Genomic DNA, 16412 nt, shown 5'->3' with positions numbered 1-16412 from the left:
AAATTTAATACATACTAAAAGGCCGAAAATGATTTTGTGATAGAGTGGTCCTAGACTTGATCCACACTGAACACTTTAAATATGTTTAAAATGTCTTCAAAAGAAGACATTGCCTACCTCCTTAAATTTATCTTTCAAAAAGAAGACAATAATCTCGTAATAAAAAAGAAGAAACAATAAAACAGTGAGGTCACTCTCTCTCTTTCTCGTATCTAAATAAATAAATAAATAAAATAAAATAAAGTAGTAGTGGTAGTAGTAGTAAATGAAAATGGATTAAAGGGGACAGCGGATGAAAGGAAAAGTGGCGAACGCAGTCACGTGATGATATGGTAATTGATTGATCAATGACCTGGTCTGGTCTGGAGCGCACCACCTTGTCCGTTGCCAAAGTATTCTCTCTCGCATCTTACTAACAATATTCATCATTCATTCATTCATTCATTCCAGCAACTGCAGTTGCAATTGCAATTGCAATTGATTTCATCAACCCCACACGCCACCATCTTTGCTTCTCATATCCATTTCCTCCCTTACCTAACACAAGAAGCAAACTCTCCAAATTTCTCTCCTCCCTTCTACGCAACATTTCATTCGCAAATGCTAACACAAAGCAACACAAAAGGGCTAGGGCTGGGGCTAGGCTAGGGCTGAATTAACACCGGAAACAAAATGACTTGATACAATAACACTTAATAATGGTACAGTTTCGTGAGACTCACAACCAACTCAACCTCCACGCAAGTAAATTACATTTCCTAATCACATCAACCCCATCAGTTAGACCACACATGAACTAGACCATGCCTATTCCCCGTGTATATCTCATTCCGCTCTTCATCATAAAAAAGTGCAGTAATATCTTCCAACGCTTCCGCCACCGTGCTTCTAATTCTTGACATATTGCTCTGCTTCTTTGAACTGCTGCAACCATAACCATAGCTGCATTCGTTTTCCACAGGGAAGCTGTTGCTTGCTCTTATTTTAGCAAGACACTTCCCAGTCAATATATTGCTGATATTGATGGACCCTGCCACACCACACATGCAAAAACTTGGTTAGATGCGCAAATAATGGTATAACAAATCCAGGTGACATCTTTTCCAGTTTCCATGTTTCCCAAATCACTATAAAACCGTCCTTAATCCCCTCCCCACCCGTTCCCCTTTTTCTCCTCCCCTTCATTATATAGGGTGAACTCCAACATGCATATATCCTTTCAGAACCACTAGGAATCCATGAAAACTTTCCACCATCCAATTGAAAATGGCTAGCCAAGCCTAACAAAACTCATAAAAATGCAACTCCATGCCCTTCACCTACCCAAATCCGTAATTTGCCAAAAAGGCCAACAAACAATAAAGAAAGAACAATTCAACAAGGCATTTAAATCATTTATAAAAAAATCGTTAGGATACGAAAGCAATTTTACAGTCTTTTTATTTTTCAAAAAAAAAGATTTACAGTCTTTTACAATGTAATGTAAAATTGATGATAAAAGAAACCCCTTCACTGATGTATTAGAATTACTTTTTACTGCATAACATTTCTTTTGCAACTGCTCTTCTCTACTTTACTGTTTCTTTAAGCTTTATGCAAGCAGTTGACCAAAACGACAAGCTTAACCTCAATCCAGCAGATCAAATTTTCAAATTGACATGACAGAGATAAATAAGAAAACCTAAAATGGAATATAAGATAAAGATTTCCAGAACAAAAGAAAGATACAGGAAACAAAGAATATTAATGTTGTATTTTCCAGAAAATAACAAGTTTAAAGAAAGAATATACAGACCATTTCCTTCAGACAATGGATCATCAGAATCAGCCTTGCAGTAAGAGATAATGAGATCCTGATCACTCGTGATATATATATTATTAGTGTTGCAGTCAGGATGCCACAAAAGGTGATCCTCAAATGAAGTTACAAGCTCTCCACGGAAGTTCCACACAGCCACTGTCCGATTTCTAAATGTCAAGAATAACTGGTTCTCATACAGAAATATAAATGCTGACGGTGTCATAAATTCATTTTTGCTAACTTCAGTTAGCTCAGAATTGCGGACCTGCACAATTACAGTTTTTTTTTAGCTTTAATATATGAATAAGATGCCAACATATTGACAAAGATACAGCCCACATTACATTTCTTTTAGCTTTAATATATGAAAAAGATTGCAATATATTGACAAAAATACTCACATCAAGAATCTGGAGGTTTTCATTTTCTTGCTTGACAAGAAGCTTCTCATTGAACTGTTCAATAAAATCCACCTTCTTATTCCGGTGAAGAAGATGACTAAATGATTTGAGAACAGTACCATCCTCTATTGATAGAATCTTAAGAGGAACATGGCCACCAACTTTACCGAAAATCAATAACATGATCCCTGGACTATTTAAGAAGATATAGCAGACACAAAGTCAATAAAGTGACACCGCCAAAAGCAAACAAGTTAAGGCACATTTGCTTGTTACTTTTAGCACTTACTTTATGCTTCCAGGAGCAAATGGCAAATTCTTGTTTGGACTAAACAATAATTATAAATTATTAAAAAAACTGTAATTCTTTTCTGGAGAATAGAATGCATTGTTTTACTTTTGAAGAGAACAGTTATGCTAAGACCCTTTCATTTTAATTATTCTCTCATCTTGCACCAATTTTTTTGCCATCTATCATTGGATTTTACTTTTTAAGAAGTAGACAGCAAGTAGTAAAAGCAATAACCAAAAGGAGCCAAAAGTATCAACTATTGATACAACCAAAAGAATAAAAGAAAATCATAAAGGTCACCCTTTTTCTATCAATAAATGAATCTTTATTTCTCTAACTAGCAGATATAACCAGTATGTAAGAGCATTACCTGATCTTAATCTCTTGAACATTTTTATCGGATATGGAGTATAACATTGTATAATTTTTGAGGTCAAACACCTTGTATATACTGATTGACAAACAAAAACAGTACATATCAAACTCATGAAACTAGTACAGATCCAATTATTATAGTTTAGCACAAACGGACATTCATATTAATGAGTACTTACCTATCCTGTGCAGAATATGTGAGTACCTTCCCATTCACATCATCAAACTCTACAAAACCAGGCCATTTCAGTGACTCAGATTCAAAAAGAGCAAAACCAGCATCAGGTTGACCTCTCCGTATGTATCTGTCATAAAACAGAATCGTTTCAGAAAAAAAAAAAAACAAATTAACATTAAACATTACAATGCCCAGATGCAGTATTCCACATTTTCTTTCTCTTTTTCTCCGTTTGGCTCAAGTTGGGATAAGGTAAGGGTTGTAGAGAGATGAAAAAAGATTGACATACTCAATCCTCGTGCTTCTGCATTTCAAGGAGCTGAAATTGTCTGAAGCATATACTGAGACCGTGATAAGTGAATCATTGTTTTTGTTATAAAACAAGCTTCGTATAACTTCATCAGCGGTGACATTTAGAAAGCATATTCTTTGATTAGTCTCTGCATCCAACAATAAAAAACATCAAGATTCCCATTCTGATTCTGGATGCAAACAGAAATAGACAAGGCCATCTAGAATAAGTTTAGAAGTGTCAAACACAGTTCCTACCTCGACTAAATGCTGCACATACACCAGACTGGGCGAGAGCAAAGACAATATCCCGTGCAGCTACAATCTCTATTATCTTTGACCTCTTCCTCAGAAACGGTAATACCATAGAACAATGTCCTTTTGGATCATGAGTATCATATTCCTCCTATTTATATGCAACATATCACCAACAGAGATTTAATAAGCAAGATCAATAAGAACAGCAAAGCACAGATCTGTCCCTACAGCTACACAAGTAACGTATCATCCATGGACCTTTGAACTTAATCTTTTGTTTGATAGACTTATAACTAAATAAAAGGAAAGAATTGCCCTTTTCCATCTCCTTATAAATGCAGAAATAAATACACGTATTCCTATCCAACCAAGGTGAACTTCTTTAAATAGCAGAGACGTAATGAGTTTTTCCTGAATACCAGAAAATGCATATAAAGCATCTACTTTGTGATATCAACCTACGTATTTGACCCCATGTGTCTCACTCAAATTTTTCAGGTAAAGATTTATCATTTGTGGAATAATCATCAGCAGGGATCTTTTGACACAAATATTCCACCATTTCAAACTTTTGTGTGGCTCGTACCGTTAATCATCTTAAAGACTTGAACAGCCATAAATATAAAAATCATCAAACTTTCCACAATAACGAAAGTGGATAAGGTTTGTAACAATATCTCGTAAAGTAACATTAAAATCGTCAGCATGAGTAGAAACTATTAAACATATAAGATGTATCAAATTGAATTGAACATTAAGGATGCAAAGCAGGAGTTCCCTTTGTTCCCTTCCATAAATTTGCAACTAGGGTTAAGCTAAGGTTTGGACTTGGAAGCATGAGTACATAGATACTTCAACTGAAACCCTATACTATAAAGCAGAATTCTCATACAACTTGAACAACAACGAGAAAGAAGAAGAGGAAAAAGATGAATTTAAGTTTATGCTCCCTAAATGAAAAAAAAAAATCCTAATTAGGGAAAACACAGGACAGAAAACAAGAAGAAAGAAAAAAAAAATCATACATGAATTGCAATATAAAAGAGAAATTGCGGCAATAATATAGTAATAATCAAAGGAGTAAGGTTAGGTTAACTAAGTAAAAGAAAGAACCTGCAAGCGAATGTTACGGAAGCGCTCCTGGGCGTCGGTGATGGAGAAAGCACGATGTCGCTTGGAGCAGATTTCTCTTCGCTGCAGTTTCTTGACGCTGTTAACGAAGGAATCCGCTCTCCCTCTTTTCTTGGATGCTACTATTCTCCGTCCGCTGCAAGGCCTTGGGCTCACCGCTATTCTCCGCCCACCATCCATATCTTCAGTTCTCCTTTGTATCTACCTAAGCTCTAAACAAAACCCTAGCTCTGCAAACACCCAAAAGCCGCTGCTGGTGGTGGCGCTGGATTTCACCTCCCATCAAATTCACGGCCTCCTCCAACTTCTAGGGCTTGCTTACTGCTATACTGAAGGATTATCTACTACAGAAACATTCTCTATTCTCTAGCAAAAGATAAAGATTTCTTTTATTTGAACTAATAAATCGACAGAACAAGTTTTCCTAGTACTGAACTTGAACCAGTAACAACCTCTTCTCTCTCAGATTCCAGTAAAGACGCCGTCCGATCTCCTTTTCAATTTCGAATTGACATAAATACTCACAATAATATAATAATATTATTATTATTATTAATATTTATTTATTTTATATCTATCTTTCTGTTTCAAAAAATACTTTATCGTAAATATTATATATTATTATTTATGCAAAATTTGAAATACGGAATTGGGCCTAGGTTTTTCAAACTAGGCTTACCTCACCCATGTCCAGTTGCCCACTTCATTTCTTCGAGTGCTGGCCTACTTAATACAAATCCATATACTCGGCCCAATTTGCTCTGCTCAACTCATCCGCCCCCATAGCTCACCAAATACTTACCCCTTTTTAATTTTATACTTTTTTTTTAATTTTTATCGAGATTAAGTAAAAGTTTTGAATTTGATGTATTTCAGATTAATTTTGAAAATTTCTTTATAATAATATTTTTTCAATGCTTTTTCATATGATATAGTAAAAATAATCATGAAAAATAAATTTTATAATATGAAAAAAAAAGTGTATTGTATAAGTGTAAATTGTATTGTGAGACATTTAAATGAATGTTTAGGGAAATCTTATTTCTATTACCCTATACTAATATAAGCTGATAATTTAATATGCCCATAAAATCATCACATGCCTTGAAATATGTTTATATGTGTGATATCAATAAATTGGATATTGATATTCTTAAAAGCATATGGTGTAATAGTAAAACCCCAATTTGAAAATAATTAAATCCCCAAAAGCAATTGAAACATGAACAAATTTCGAAGTAAAATATAATTCTAAAATTAGAATTATAGATAGGGATATCCAACAGGTAAGGTGCTTGTTATAGGATACTTGAACTCTACAAATGCTCGATTAAATTTTTTACTCAAAGTTCAATACTCGATTAAAATAATAAATTAAAGTTAGTGAGCTCATAAAAAATAAATTTTAAATCATATTTAAAATAATTAAAGAATTTTAGTAAATATTACATTAATTATAAAAAATAATATATATAAAAATTAAAATTTAATATTAAGAATAAATATTTATAATTAGATTTGGATAATGGATATCCTAAATCACTAAGCGAACCCTACTTGAACTCATGACAAGCAATAAATTTATTTCTTGAACTAGATTATAGGATATCTTAATATTAATTATAAAAAATAATATATATAAATTAAAATTAAATATTTATAATTAGATTTGAATAATAGATATCCTAAATCACTATCCGAACTCTACTTGTACTCATGACAAGGAATAAATTTATTACTTAAATCGGATTATAAGGTATCCTAATTTTATTTAGTGAGGTTGAATAAGACACCCGAGCATAAAATAATTATTGACATGGCTAAAGATAGAAGGTAGAAGGTAGGAGCCATGAAATAATTTTGATAGTGTCACGGGGTACACACCTTCCATGATATTTCAAAGTGGAGGAAACGGACAAAACCAGACTACATATATAGCTAATCATGCAATCATATCATGGCAAAATGAAGGTAATGTGCATCAGCATGTGTTCTCTAGAGTGTGAATAATTGGCTACTTGGTTTTGTCAATTTTATTTAGTAATTTATTATTACATGGTTTCTGATTTGGTTAAAATCCAAAGAGGAATAGCTGATCAAGTGCAAGTAATTTTGACAAGTGTCCAGTGAGAAACATGTGGGGATGTGTGTGTGTATATATATATATATATATATATATGTTGTGTTAGGTTCATGCACTGCGGTGATGATGAATGCCATGAGTGAAACTCTCTGCATGATGAATGATGATGAAGACGAGACACAAGAATTCAAGGTGCAGATAATAATGTGGCAACTTGCAGGGGCAAAAATCAAGGACACATGGGTGAGGTGAGGCATCAAAATTACGTACAATCAAATCCTAAGCCTTGTCCTAACAAAATAATTAGAGACTCGAATTCAAGAATGGAGCATCTCAGGGCTCGCAAGCTTGACTCTTTTGTCAGCGGGTAAAAGATGTTCATCTATGTGTGTGCATGTATGTGTCACGATGTCATTATCCTCTTGTATTTATTTACTCACTGGGCTTGGCATGAAACATGCTTGGTGTAGCAATGTTAGCGAAGCCCCACCGGGCAGGCATCAAGCATGCGGGATGTGACTGCATAGGCGCAGAAGCAGATGATAGAGTAGTACGCCTTGAAACCAACGGCAGATGGAGGTGCTCCTAAAGCGAGGCATTGCAGCAAAGGAAAGGATTATTGATATACTATTCAATTTTGCAGTACAGACTGGAAAATACACTAATTTTGTGGTGGTGGTGGTGTTCCTCACTCCATTCCAGGTCCAGGATCTCTTCATTTTCACTGCACTACCCACGTAATTTCGTGCCCTTAGGACCACACAAATTTCATTACCATTATATTAAAATTTATCTCATTTTCAGTTCTTCACGAAACCACCAGGGACAGGGACAGGGACAGAGACAGGGGAAGATAAATTCTTATACAAAGAAAAGAAGAGATTTAGCCGATCCATACCCACTTTTTTGACCCCAATTGTCGGCATTGCATTATCCCATGTGGGTCAAATTATTTTCTTTTTTTGGTTGGTTGTTGTTTTGCATTCAAATGTAAATCTCAATACCCATATCTTAGCAAATTCATTTCCTTCCTCCTTGTAATCAACGTGATGCGATTACGGTTGTCTCCACTCCTGACTTGATCATTAGGTTTTTACTGTTGGTTTTACTGTCAACTTTGGGGAATGAACATTGTGGCAGTAGAAAACACCAGTAGTCATAAAAATAATTGCAACAAGTTCGTATAATTTAATGGTTATGTCCCTATCTCCACACCAAGTCTCCCAATAACCTTGGTGTCGAGGTCTTTCACAGGTCACTCCATTGCGTCCAATCATCTTAGCAGAGTTATATGAAGTGTGAATTAATGTGCAAAATGTCATGCGCGTCCTTCAGCCCTTGCTTCCGGCTTAAAGTCTACTGCTCTACTTGCTATAAATAGAAGCTCATCTGCTTCCGCCACATTCATTCATGTATCCTCTCTCTCTTTCTGTCTCTCCCTTCGTTCCTCTGTTAGAGTGAAAACCAAAAGAAACCCAGAAAGATATGGAAGACTCCCTTTCTTTGTCTCTGAAAGTGATCTCTTCTCTTGCTCTTATGGGAGTGGTTTGCTTCTTTGTTCATCTCTACAACACCATGTGGTTCAAGTCGGAAAGGCTGAGGAGGAAGCTCTGGATGCAGGGTATCAAAGGTCCATCGCCTTCATTTATATACGGCAACCTCCCTGAGATGCAGAAGATCCAACAGGAAGCCGTTCGGACTCCGGATAATGCTCAAATCGTTGCTCACGACTATACTTCCTCTCTCTTCCCATATTTCGTACAGTGGAGGAAGGAATACGGTAACACCCTTCCTTTCATAACATGTTTTAGTTTCTTGTTCTTAGTAAATGACCTTGTCTATATCGATGTTTCTGCAAAACTTTCACACCTCCGCTATGCCATTCTTTTATCACTGTACCATTGCCTTATCACATGTTACACCAGAAACACTGTGTGAACATAGAAAGGAAACAGGCTAAAGATGTGATGTGCTCAAAGCATGGCTCACTGCCTTAACTCTTTCCTTTATTGCTCTTACCATATTTTTTTATTGGATAGTCTTCACTTTTGAGAACCAACACCATGGGATCTCTAAATTTTTATGAAGAAAATAACAGCCATGACCAGCTTTAGACAAGCAACTTCCTCGGCTACTGCAAAGTCGGCAACTTTTAACTATAGAATACGAATTGTTTTATGACACGAATGAGTTAGACAAGGACTCGAAGAATAAATATTTTTTTATTTATGATTGGGACAAGACTCAGAGAGAGTAGAGTAGATATTTAATCTTCTATGCAATATAATATATATGTCATTTGAAAGGAAGCTGTGGTGATTGGGGCAACAGCGTAGCCATGAATCTGATAAAATAGCATCAACCGTCTATGAAGTGCCACGAGTAGAGCTGGCATTGCTGGGGCAGACGCTGATGTTTCAGTCAACTCTGTGTTTCAGACCTGTCCCCCATCAATAATTAAAATTCCCCATTTCACAGCAAAAATCCAACGTACGCATTTGGTCAACCAATCAAACATTTTGTGACCCTGCTGCCTTATCGTTTAGCAATGCTAACAATAGTTTTCATATCCCTTTTTGCTTTTCTTTTCCTTCATAAATTTTGTCCATACTATACATGTGTACATGTGTGGCTGATAGGATATTTCTTTTCTGCTCATATGTAACATGCAGCAGGTGAAACCATTGGCAGGTTGATTATGATTAATATCAACATGGAGTTAAATTTTGGGTGTTTGGAAAAATAAATGCAGGTCCAATCTACACGTATTCAACGGGGACAAGACAACACTTATATGTGAACCAGCCAGAGCTAGTGAAGGAAATGAACCAATGCATTACTTTGGATTTAGGTAAGCCTTCTTATATAACAAAGAGACTAGCACCCATGCTGGGGAACGGCATTTTGAGATCCAACGGCCTCGTTTGGGCACAACAGAGGAAAATCATCGCACCTGAGTTCTTCATGGACAAGGTTAAGGTAGTATGTCAAATCACTATAATATGAACCAATGCATTTTCATAAGTCCTGTGCATTTTGATGTTGGTTTTTGATAGAAACTCGGTTTGGGTCCTAAACTGACGAAGCAGGTGATGGTGGGGCTAATGGTCGAGTCGATACAATCCCTCATAAGAAAATGGGAGGACGGTATTGAGGCACAAGGCGGGGTGATGGCAGACATTAGAGTGGATGAGGATTTGAGGGGCTTCACAGCAGAAGTCATCGCTCGAGCTTGTTTTGGGAGCTCTTATTTTAAAGGAAAGGAGATCTTTTCCAAGCTAAGGAAACTTCAAACAGCCATTTCTAGGGACAGCTTCCTTTTCGGAGTTCCTGGATATGGGTACTAGCTCTTTTCACTTGCCATTTAATGTGTTTCAGATAAATCATCTATCAATTACATTTCCATGTGTTAAAGTCATATCTTCGGTTTCTTCCACGTTTCCATTACCTTCACTCATAAAAGCCTTAATGCTTGGAATTAATGGCGTGAGTAACAATTACCTGCTGGCTTTGAGGTCTCATCTAAACTTTAGCATGTCTTACCACTTCATATATACAACTGTTCATTTTCATGCCTTATTTCCCAAGGAGGCAAAGGCAGGGGCATCTGACACTGAAAATATAGAATTTATGATTTACCTTGATTCCTCTATCTTCCTTACAAGATTAATTCTTCTGCAACATATGAATTTTATTTATACCTAGGAGAGCAATTGATGGAAAGCTCAACATTTTATAGCCACCTTGTTGTCTCTTAACTACTATTACTATGTAGAAATCTTATGTGCCACTCATTTACGACCTTATTAATCGTTGTTTCTCTTAAACAAATGCAGACTTCTGCCAACGAAGAAGAGAAATGAGATTACCAATTTGGAGAAGGAGATAGAGTCATTAATTTGGGAAACAGTGAAGGAACGCGAAAAAAAATGCGTAGAGGCATCTTCATCAGAAAAGGATCTATTGCACCTGATACTGGAAGGGGCTTTGAATGATCAAAGTCTTGGTAAGGATTCATCTAAGCGCTTCATAGTTGACAATTGCAAGAACATATACTTTGCTGGCCATGAGTCTACTGCTGTCGCCGCTTCTTGGTGCCTCATGTTACTCGCTCTGCATCCCGAGTGGCAATCTCGTATCCTGACAGAAGTGTCTCAAGTTTGCGGAGATAAATTGCCAGATGCAGACTCGGTCTCCCGCATGAAAATTGTAAATACAATGCCCACACCTCAGTTTTAAAACTATCTATTAGTGTTATTAATTATTTCTGCCAAAGTAATACTTAACAAACAAAGGGTGTTTGTTGCAGGTAACCATGGTGATTCAAGAAACTTTGCGTTTATATCCACCAGCGGCATTTGTGTCAAGAGAGGCATTAGAGGAGATCCAACTTGGAAATGTTACTATTCCCAAGGGAGTATGCCTATGGACTCTTATACCAACTCTCCATCGAGACCTTGAGATTTGGGGTTCAGATGCAAATGAATTCAAGCCAGAGAGGTTCAGTGATGGCATCTCTAAAGCTTGCAAGCTCCCTCAAGCCTATATCCCATTTGGATTGGGTCCTCGCTTGTGCTTGGGCAGAAACCTGGCAATGGTTCAACTAAAAATTGTCCTTTGCCATATAATCTCCAAATTCACTTTCTCTCTATCACCAAAGTATCGGCATTTTCCTGCTTACAGAATGATTGTAGAGCCTGGAAATGGTGTACATATTCTAATCAAAAAGATCTAAATTCCTAAGTTAGAAGACAAGAATGTAGTTTCTCTTATTCCTAGTTTGTTTGTTTTTTTTTTTCTTTCCATTTCCTGTTTGGTATAGTTGTTTAATCTAAATATGTTAATTGCATGAAAGCTTCTATAAATTGCTTCTAATTGCATGCAAGTTTGAGCTTGGCTTGGATTGATGTCTGATTCTTTACTCACCTAGGCTAAGAACCTTGTTTAGTTATTGACAAAGTATGTCCAATTGTTACATTTATGCCATGTTAATCCTTAGACAATCTATTTTTTTTTTCTTATAACAATTTTTTTTTTGAAATTGGAGGAAGAACATTCCAATCGTATCTTTTAAATAAAAAAATCAAACATCGGTTAATAAATTAAATACACAAGTACCTATATCGATATTTTATTCAAATAGAAATAGCACATCAAGTTACTATAACACAGCATTCATAGCCTGAAAAAAAATGGACATGATCACTAAAATCAAACAATGAAACACACCATAAAATTGCATAGAAAAGTAGAATAGTAGAAAAATAATCGACAAACTTTTGTTAGCTAATTGGCCTAATCAAGTGCAAAAAACCTATCATGAATAAGAATGGATAAGTAAGGGATACCTTATAATCTAATCTGCATTACCAATTTAATATCTTGCATGACCCGAATTTGATTAAATAAGATTAAAAATATTTATTTAATTAATTATTTTAGATATAATTTATAATTTTTTTGTAATAAAATTTATTCTAATTTTATATATAAAAATCAAAATTTATTTATTTAGAATTCAGATTAAAATGAGGTTTGACGACCAAGGGCAAACAAACTAGCATGACTTGATGAGAATCGAAGGTTGTTGGCTGGCTACTCTTTGTTTTAAGTGCTCCTTGTCAATGTTGTTTATACCCGGTTTTCATGTTTATTTTCAATAAATAAATAGACCTCAACAATTTTTTTTAATTTGCAATAAATGAAATGAGAACTCTTACCCTCGCCCTGCACTAAGAACATTACATTATTCTCGACTTGAAATGTCTTTAGTTATAAGCTTTTATGTTTACTATGTAGCTTTTTTATTTCCTTGGTTTTCTTAGTTTCAATGGCTCGTTTTCCCATTCTGTCTCACTTTGCTCAATTGAAATAGAAATGGAAACCAGCTGAGAGAGGATTTTTCATTTGCATTGATGGTTTGCTCTGCTCTTATCTTGTCCCTAATTAAATCCCTTGTTAAATGAAATTTTCAATAAATAATGTAGATTCTTGCTTATTGCAAATGCATTGATGGTGTATGCTATGTAAGAAAAGTAGAGGGAGACGGAGTTGCTAATGGCTTCAACCATCACTCTTTTGAATTCTTCACAAAATGGAGGACCAAATTTTAACAATTTAATCGGTCAGACCTTCCCGTTTTCATGTTTGTAGTTACAATCAATGCCCCTTTTCTTACACATTATTGCCTAAGTTTTCATTTACAACACGAAGCCATCAAAATTGCAATCCAATTTCAAATAATGTGGACTTTTGGAATTTTCTTTGGGTACCCATTCATGGTTCGAATATTAACTCTCTCACTAGGCTTTTTTTTATAAACACTTGCATTTTTTCAATGTTATGATGCTTTACTTGTTTATCTTACACTTCACAGTGCCTCAAAGCTAAAGACATGATAGAGTTAAGGAGTTTTGTTTGCGGGGTTAGACTGTTGGGATCCTCTTTTCAACTTGTTCAACAAACCATTACTTTCAATTGGGTTGCCATGAGCAACAGAGCCAAAACAACTTCTCACAATTAGAGCTACATTGTTGTTGAAGATACACTCAGTTTGAGTTATCATTATTACTTTTTTTTTCCTTTTTCTTAATAAAAAAATATGTATACTTTTGGTGGCTTAGATTGGTAATGAGAAAAACTCCTTATCATACTTATTGCTCAATTTGTTCATAGTAGGTCATTGTAGTTGTAGCTCCATTAGTAGACCAAAACCTCTAATATCTATTTAGTTTAGAAAGGCTTAACTTAAGATATGGTTTCACTTAATGATCAAGGCCACAAGATAAGTCGGCAAGCATACCAAAACCTAAAATAATTTGAAAATCATTTTAAAAGTTACATGTGCTAGCAGGTTAGTTTTATAACTACAATACTTAGCTAGAAATCTAATAAGATGGCTATGCAAATATTTCATGCGCCATTCGCCAATATAAATTTAATGTGTAAAATGTATTATGCGTTACACGTACATATTGTTGTCATATATGTGTTGTACTTTGTCAGTTGCACTTTATATCAAGAAATACACTTATTTCTTGAATTGCATTTTGAGTTAATTTTATACACGCCTGCAAACATGGACCTTTGTCATTTTTTTTATACAACACTTGCAAAATATTTTACTTATCTAAGGGAAAAAGGATAGTTGCTTTAATTGGTTGAATAACAAAAATATTTCCAAAGTTTTCACTATATAAATCCAAACTTTTTTGGCTAAATTATTGCTTTGAAAATCCTAACAAATCATGAACTGTTTGAACAAACAAATATGCTTGAAATGAAAATGTTCTTATTACTTCTTTTCCTTTTCATGGCTCCTACCTTATCACTTTTTAAGTTGAATTAAGTTTAAAGGGAACCTTTTTTCTTTATCCTTATTCACATAATCAGAGCGTCATTGTTATAGAGCATTTATTTTTCTCTGCGTACATATGTCAATTTTAACTCTTCATGCAGGAAGATTATTTAATTGGTCGTTATGTGTTCATATCTTGCGGAATCCACCTAGATTACCGTAAATGGGTAATTAATTAAATTGCTTTATAAAACGACCTTGTTCATCTAATCAGAGCTTCACAAGATAGAGCAAAAATTTATGTTTTGTCAAATTTTAGAGAAAAGTCTCACAAATTCTTTCATTGCTGGTTTGCTTAAAAGAAGCATAGTCAGTAATGTGTTGTTTTTCTTACAATTTGTGTCTAAATATTACTTGCTAGCACAACAAAAGATTAGAGTATATTCTCTCAAGCATATTTCAAATGCTCTAATTGGTTTTCCATTTACATATAAACCATAAATCATTTTTGAAATCTTCTTTTTGTTTATATGTATTTATTTACCTATTACTTTATTTTTATTATTAAATCAAGCTATGCTATTAAGATACTATTGATATATCTCTCTAGTATATCAATTGCACTTATGTCAGATGGGAAAAAGTTTTAAAGTTTATTATCGAGGGAAAAAGTCTAATTTTGGTTTGTCCATCAAAGCAAATGGAATTTGTTTTTAGTGCTAAAGGAACTGTTTTAATTCATTATTTTCTTTCAAATATTTGTTGAACTTTCCCCTATCTCATTATACAGTGGGTTCAATTTGTTGATGACGGTTATATGATAATGTTAAAATTGCTATTATTTTCATGTTGAAATTCTTGAGATCTAAGTAAATTGGTTTAAGACTTTCAAGTCATATTTTTTTGTGCATTAGTTGGTCATTTTCGAAATCAAAGATAAATACTATTTATTGAATAGGAGTAGAAAGGGGCCTCAAGGAGAGAAGAAAGCCTCGAATGACAGATACAACTTAATTCATATTAATAATATAATAATCTAGCTATCTTTATTATTCTTTTTCACCTGATACTCTTATCCGTTATTATTGGATTTTCAGTTTGTATTGATGTTTTAATGTTCATAAATTTGCATCATTGTGTTGGCATTATTACCATTACCTTCATCATCATTTACTCTTGCATGTTTTTTTTGGGTGAAAAAATAAAAACTGTTACTCAAGTATCATATAGCTAATGTGTTTTTTTATCTGCAAGCATGTTACTTTCTGGACTTAGAGAAAAACTCTTGTATAGACATCACAACCTAGCTTGCATATAATATTTTCCCAATAAAATGCATATGAAACATTGCTTGTCCTAAACTACAATTAAAACTAATTACACTATTTTTTCTTGTTTAATTTGAAATTTGACATGGTATTCTACATTCCTCAATACTGTTGACTTGATGACTTTATTTCTTATCCCCGACATTGATGATTTGACTTTTGAAATAAAAAGACAAAAAAAAAAGAGAAAAAGAAAACTCTGTTGCATTTTTGTACTTATATAAAGGTACAAAATTACGTCTTGTGATACTTATTGTGAGAATTTACAATAAAAATATACATTACGTTTAGTGGGGAATATAAAAGGAGTCCACAAATAGTTAAACTGGATGCACGGAAAGCATAACCAGCTAAGAGCCAAAATAAGGGCAATGGGATATGTGAAGTGATGGGTGGGGAGGAACTGGATAAAGGAGAAGACATTGTCAAACAAAAGCGTAAAAGGAAAAAGGTTAAGGTCAGAATTGTCCAAGATCTTATTGTTAATTTAGTTGACTATAAAGTTCAGAAGGTACCTTTTGCAACTTATCCATTTCAAATGTTTTACCTTGTAGTTATATGTATTTTTTATTCTCTCGAAGATAAAACTAATCGTGTATAAGTTTGATGCCAATTTTGCTTTAAAAATTTGAGAAATAAAGATTTTTTTATGTAAGTTAGATGAGACAATTATGCAACCAAAAATATGGAGCTAGAGAGGATTGACAAGGAGCAAAATGTGTTGAATGCATTCCAATCATATGGTATGACAGGGAATGTAATGGTTAAAATAGTGCAAGACATGCTAAGCATGTGATGCGGAGTAATTATAAGAAAAATGTAGCAACAAAGTTTCTTAGAAGGTGTATAATATACTAAAAGAAAGTAATGGAAAGTGAGAGGAAATGAGGTTAGTGTGCAAGTCATGGATTTGGTACTTGAAAGGGGAATTTGTGGGGTTGAGAGTTTGGTTGTAGAAATGTTTCTCTACTAACAAA

The 16412-nt window shown here is 34.4% G+C and overlaps 2 protein-coding genes across 2 annotated transcripts; one reads left to right on the top strand and one right to left on the bottom strand.

Moving 5' to 3' along the window:
* Positions 1–82: 82 nt before the first annotated feature.
* On the bottom strand, positions 83–5251 carry LOC110426363 (uncharacterized). The gene is made up of 8 exons (XM_021441580.2): positions 4710–5251; positions 3597–3744; positions 3337–3487; positions 3049–3174; positions 2865–2945; positions 2203–2395; positions 1796–2066; positions 83–1030 (listed from the first exon to the last, which is right to left on the bottom strand). The coding sequence occupies exons 1-8, from the start codon at positions 4905–4907 to the stop codon at positions 777–779; spliced, it is 1422 nt and encodes a 473-aa protein (XP_021297255.1). The 5' UTR covers positions 4908–5251; the 3' UTR covers positions 83–776.
* Positions 5252–8009: 2758 nt separating this feature from the next.
* LOC110426377 (cytochrome P450 714A1-like) lies at positions 8010–11675 on the top strand. The gene is made up of 5 exons (XM_021441596.2): positions 8010–8590; positions 9563–9789; positions 9900–10150; positions 10647–11019; positions 11120–11675. The coding sequence occupies exons 1-5, from the start codon at positions 8296–8298 to the stop codon at positions 11543–11545; spliced, it is 1572 nt and encodes a 523-aa protein (XP_021297271.1). The 5' UTR covers positions 8010–8295; the 3' UTR covers positions 11546–11675.
* Positions 11676–16412: the final 4737 nt, after the last annotated feature.

The sequence above is a fragment of the Theobroma umbraticum genome, unplaced genomic scaffold, assembly GCF_002168275.2.
Source record: "Theobroma umbraticum cultivar Fairchild unplaced genomic scaffold, ASM216827v3 scaffold_55.0, whole genome shotgun sequence".
Taxonomy (NCBI): Eukaryota; Viridiplantae; Streptophyta; class Magnoliopsida; order Malvales; family Malvaceae; genus Theobroma; species Theobroma umbraticum.
Note: the sequence above shows the minus strand (reverse complement) of the source record. Positions and strands in the feature narration are given on the sequence as shown.

What these genes read in the sequence shown, in the direction of transcription:
- LOC110426363 (XM_021441580.2), bottom strand. Translation starts at nt 4,907, where the DNA reads ATGGATGGTGGGCGGAGAATAGCGGTGAGCCCAAGGCCTTGCAGCGGA. An exon ending in TCCGTAACATTCGCTTGCAG is followed by an intron (nt 3,745 to 4,709) that starts GTTCTTTCTTTT and finishes GCATATAAATAG; the next exon opens with GAGGAATATGATACTCATGA. An exon ending in ATGTGCAGCATTTAGTCGAG is followed by an intron (nt 3,488 to 3,596) that starts GTAGGAACTGTG and finishes TGTTGGATGCAG; the next exon opens with AGACTAATCAAAGAATATGC.
- LOC110426377 (XM_021441596.2), top strand. Translation starts at nt 8,296, where the DNA reads ATGGAAGACTCCCTTTCTTTGTCTCTGAAAGTGATCTCTTCTCTTGCT. An exon ending in ACAGTGGAGGAAGGAATACG is followed by an intron (nt 8,591 to 9,562) that starts GTAACACCCTTC and finishes AAATAAATGCAG; the next exon opens with GTCCAATCTACACGTATTCA. An exon ending in CGGTCTCCCGCATGAAAATT is followed by an intron (nt 11,020 to 11,119) that starts GTAAATACAATG and finishes TGTTTGTTGCAG; the next exon opens with GTAACCATGGTGATTCAAGA.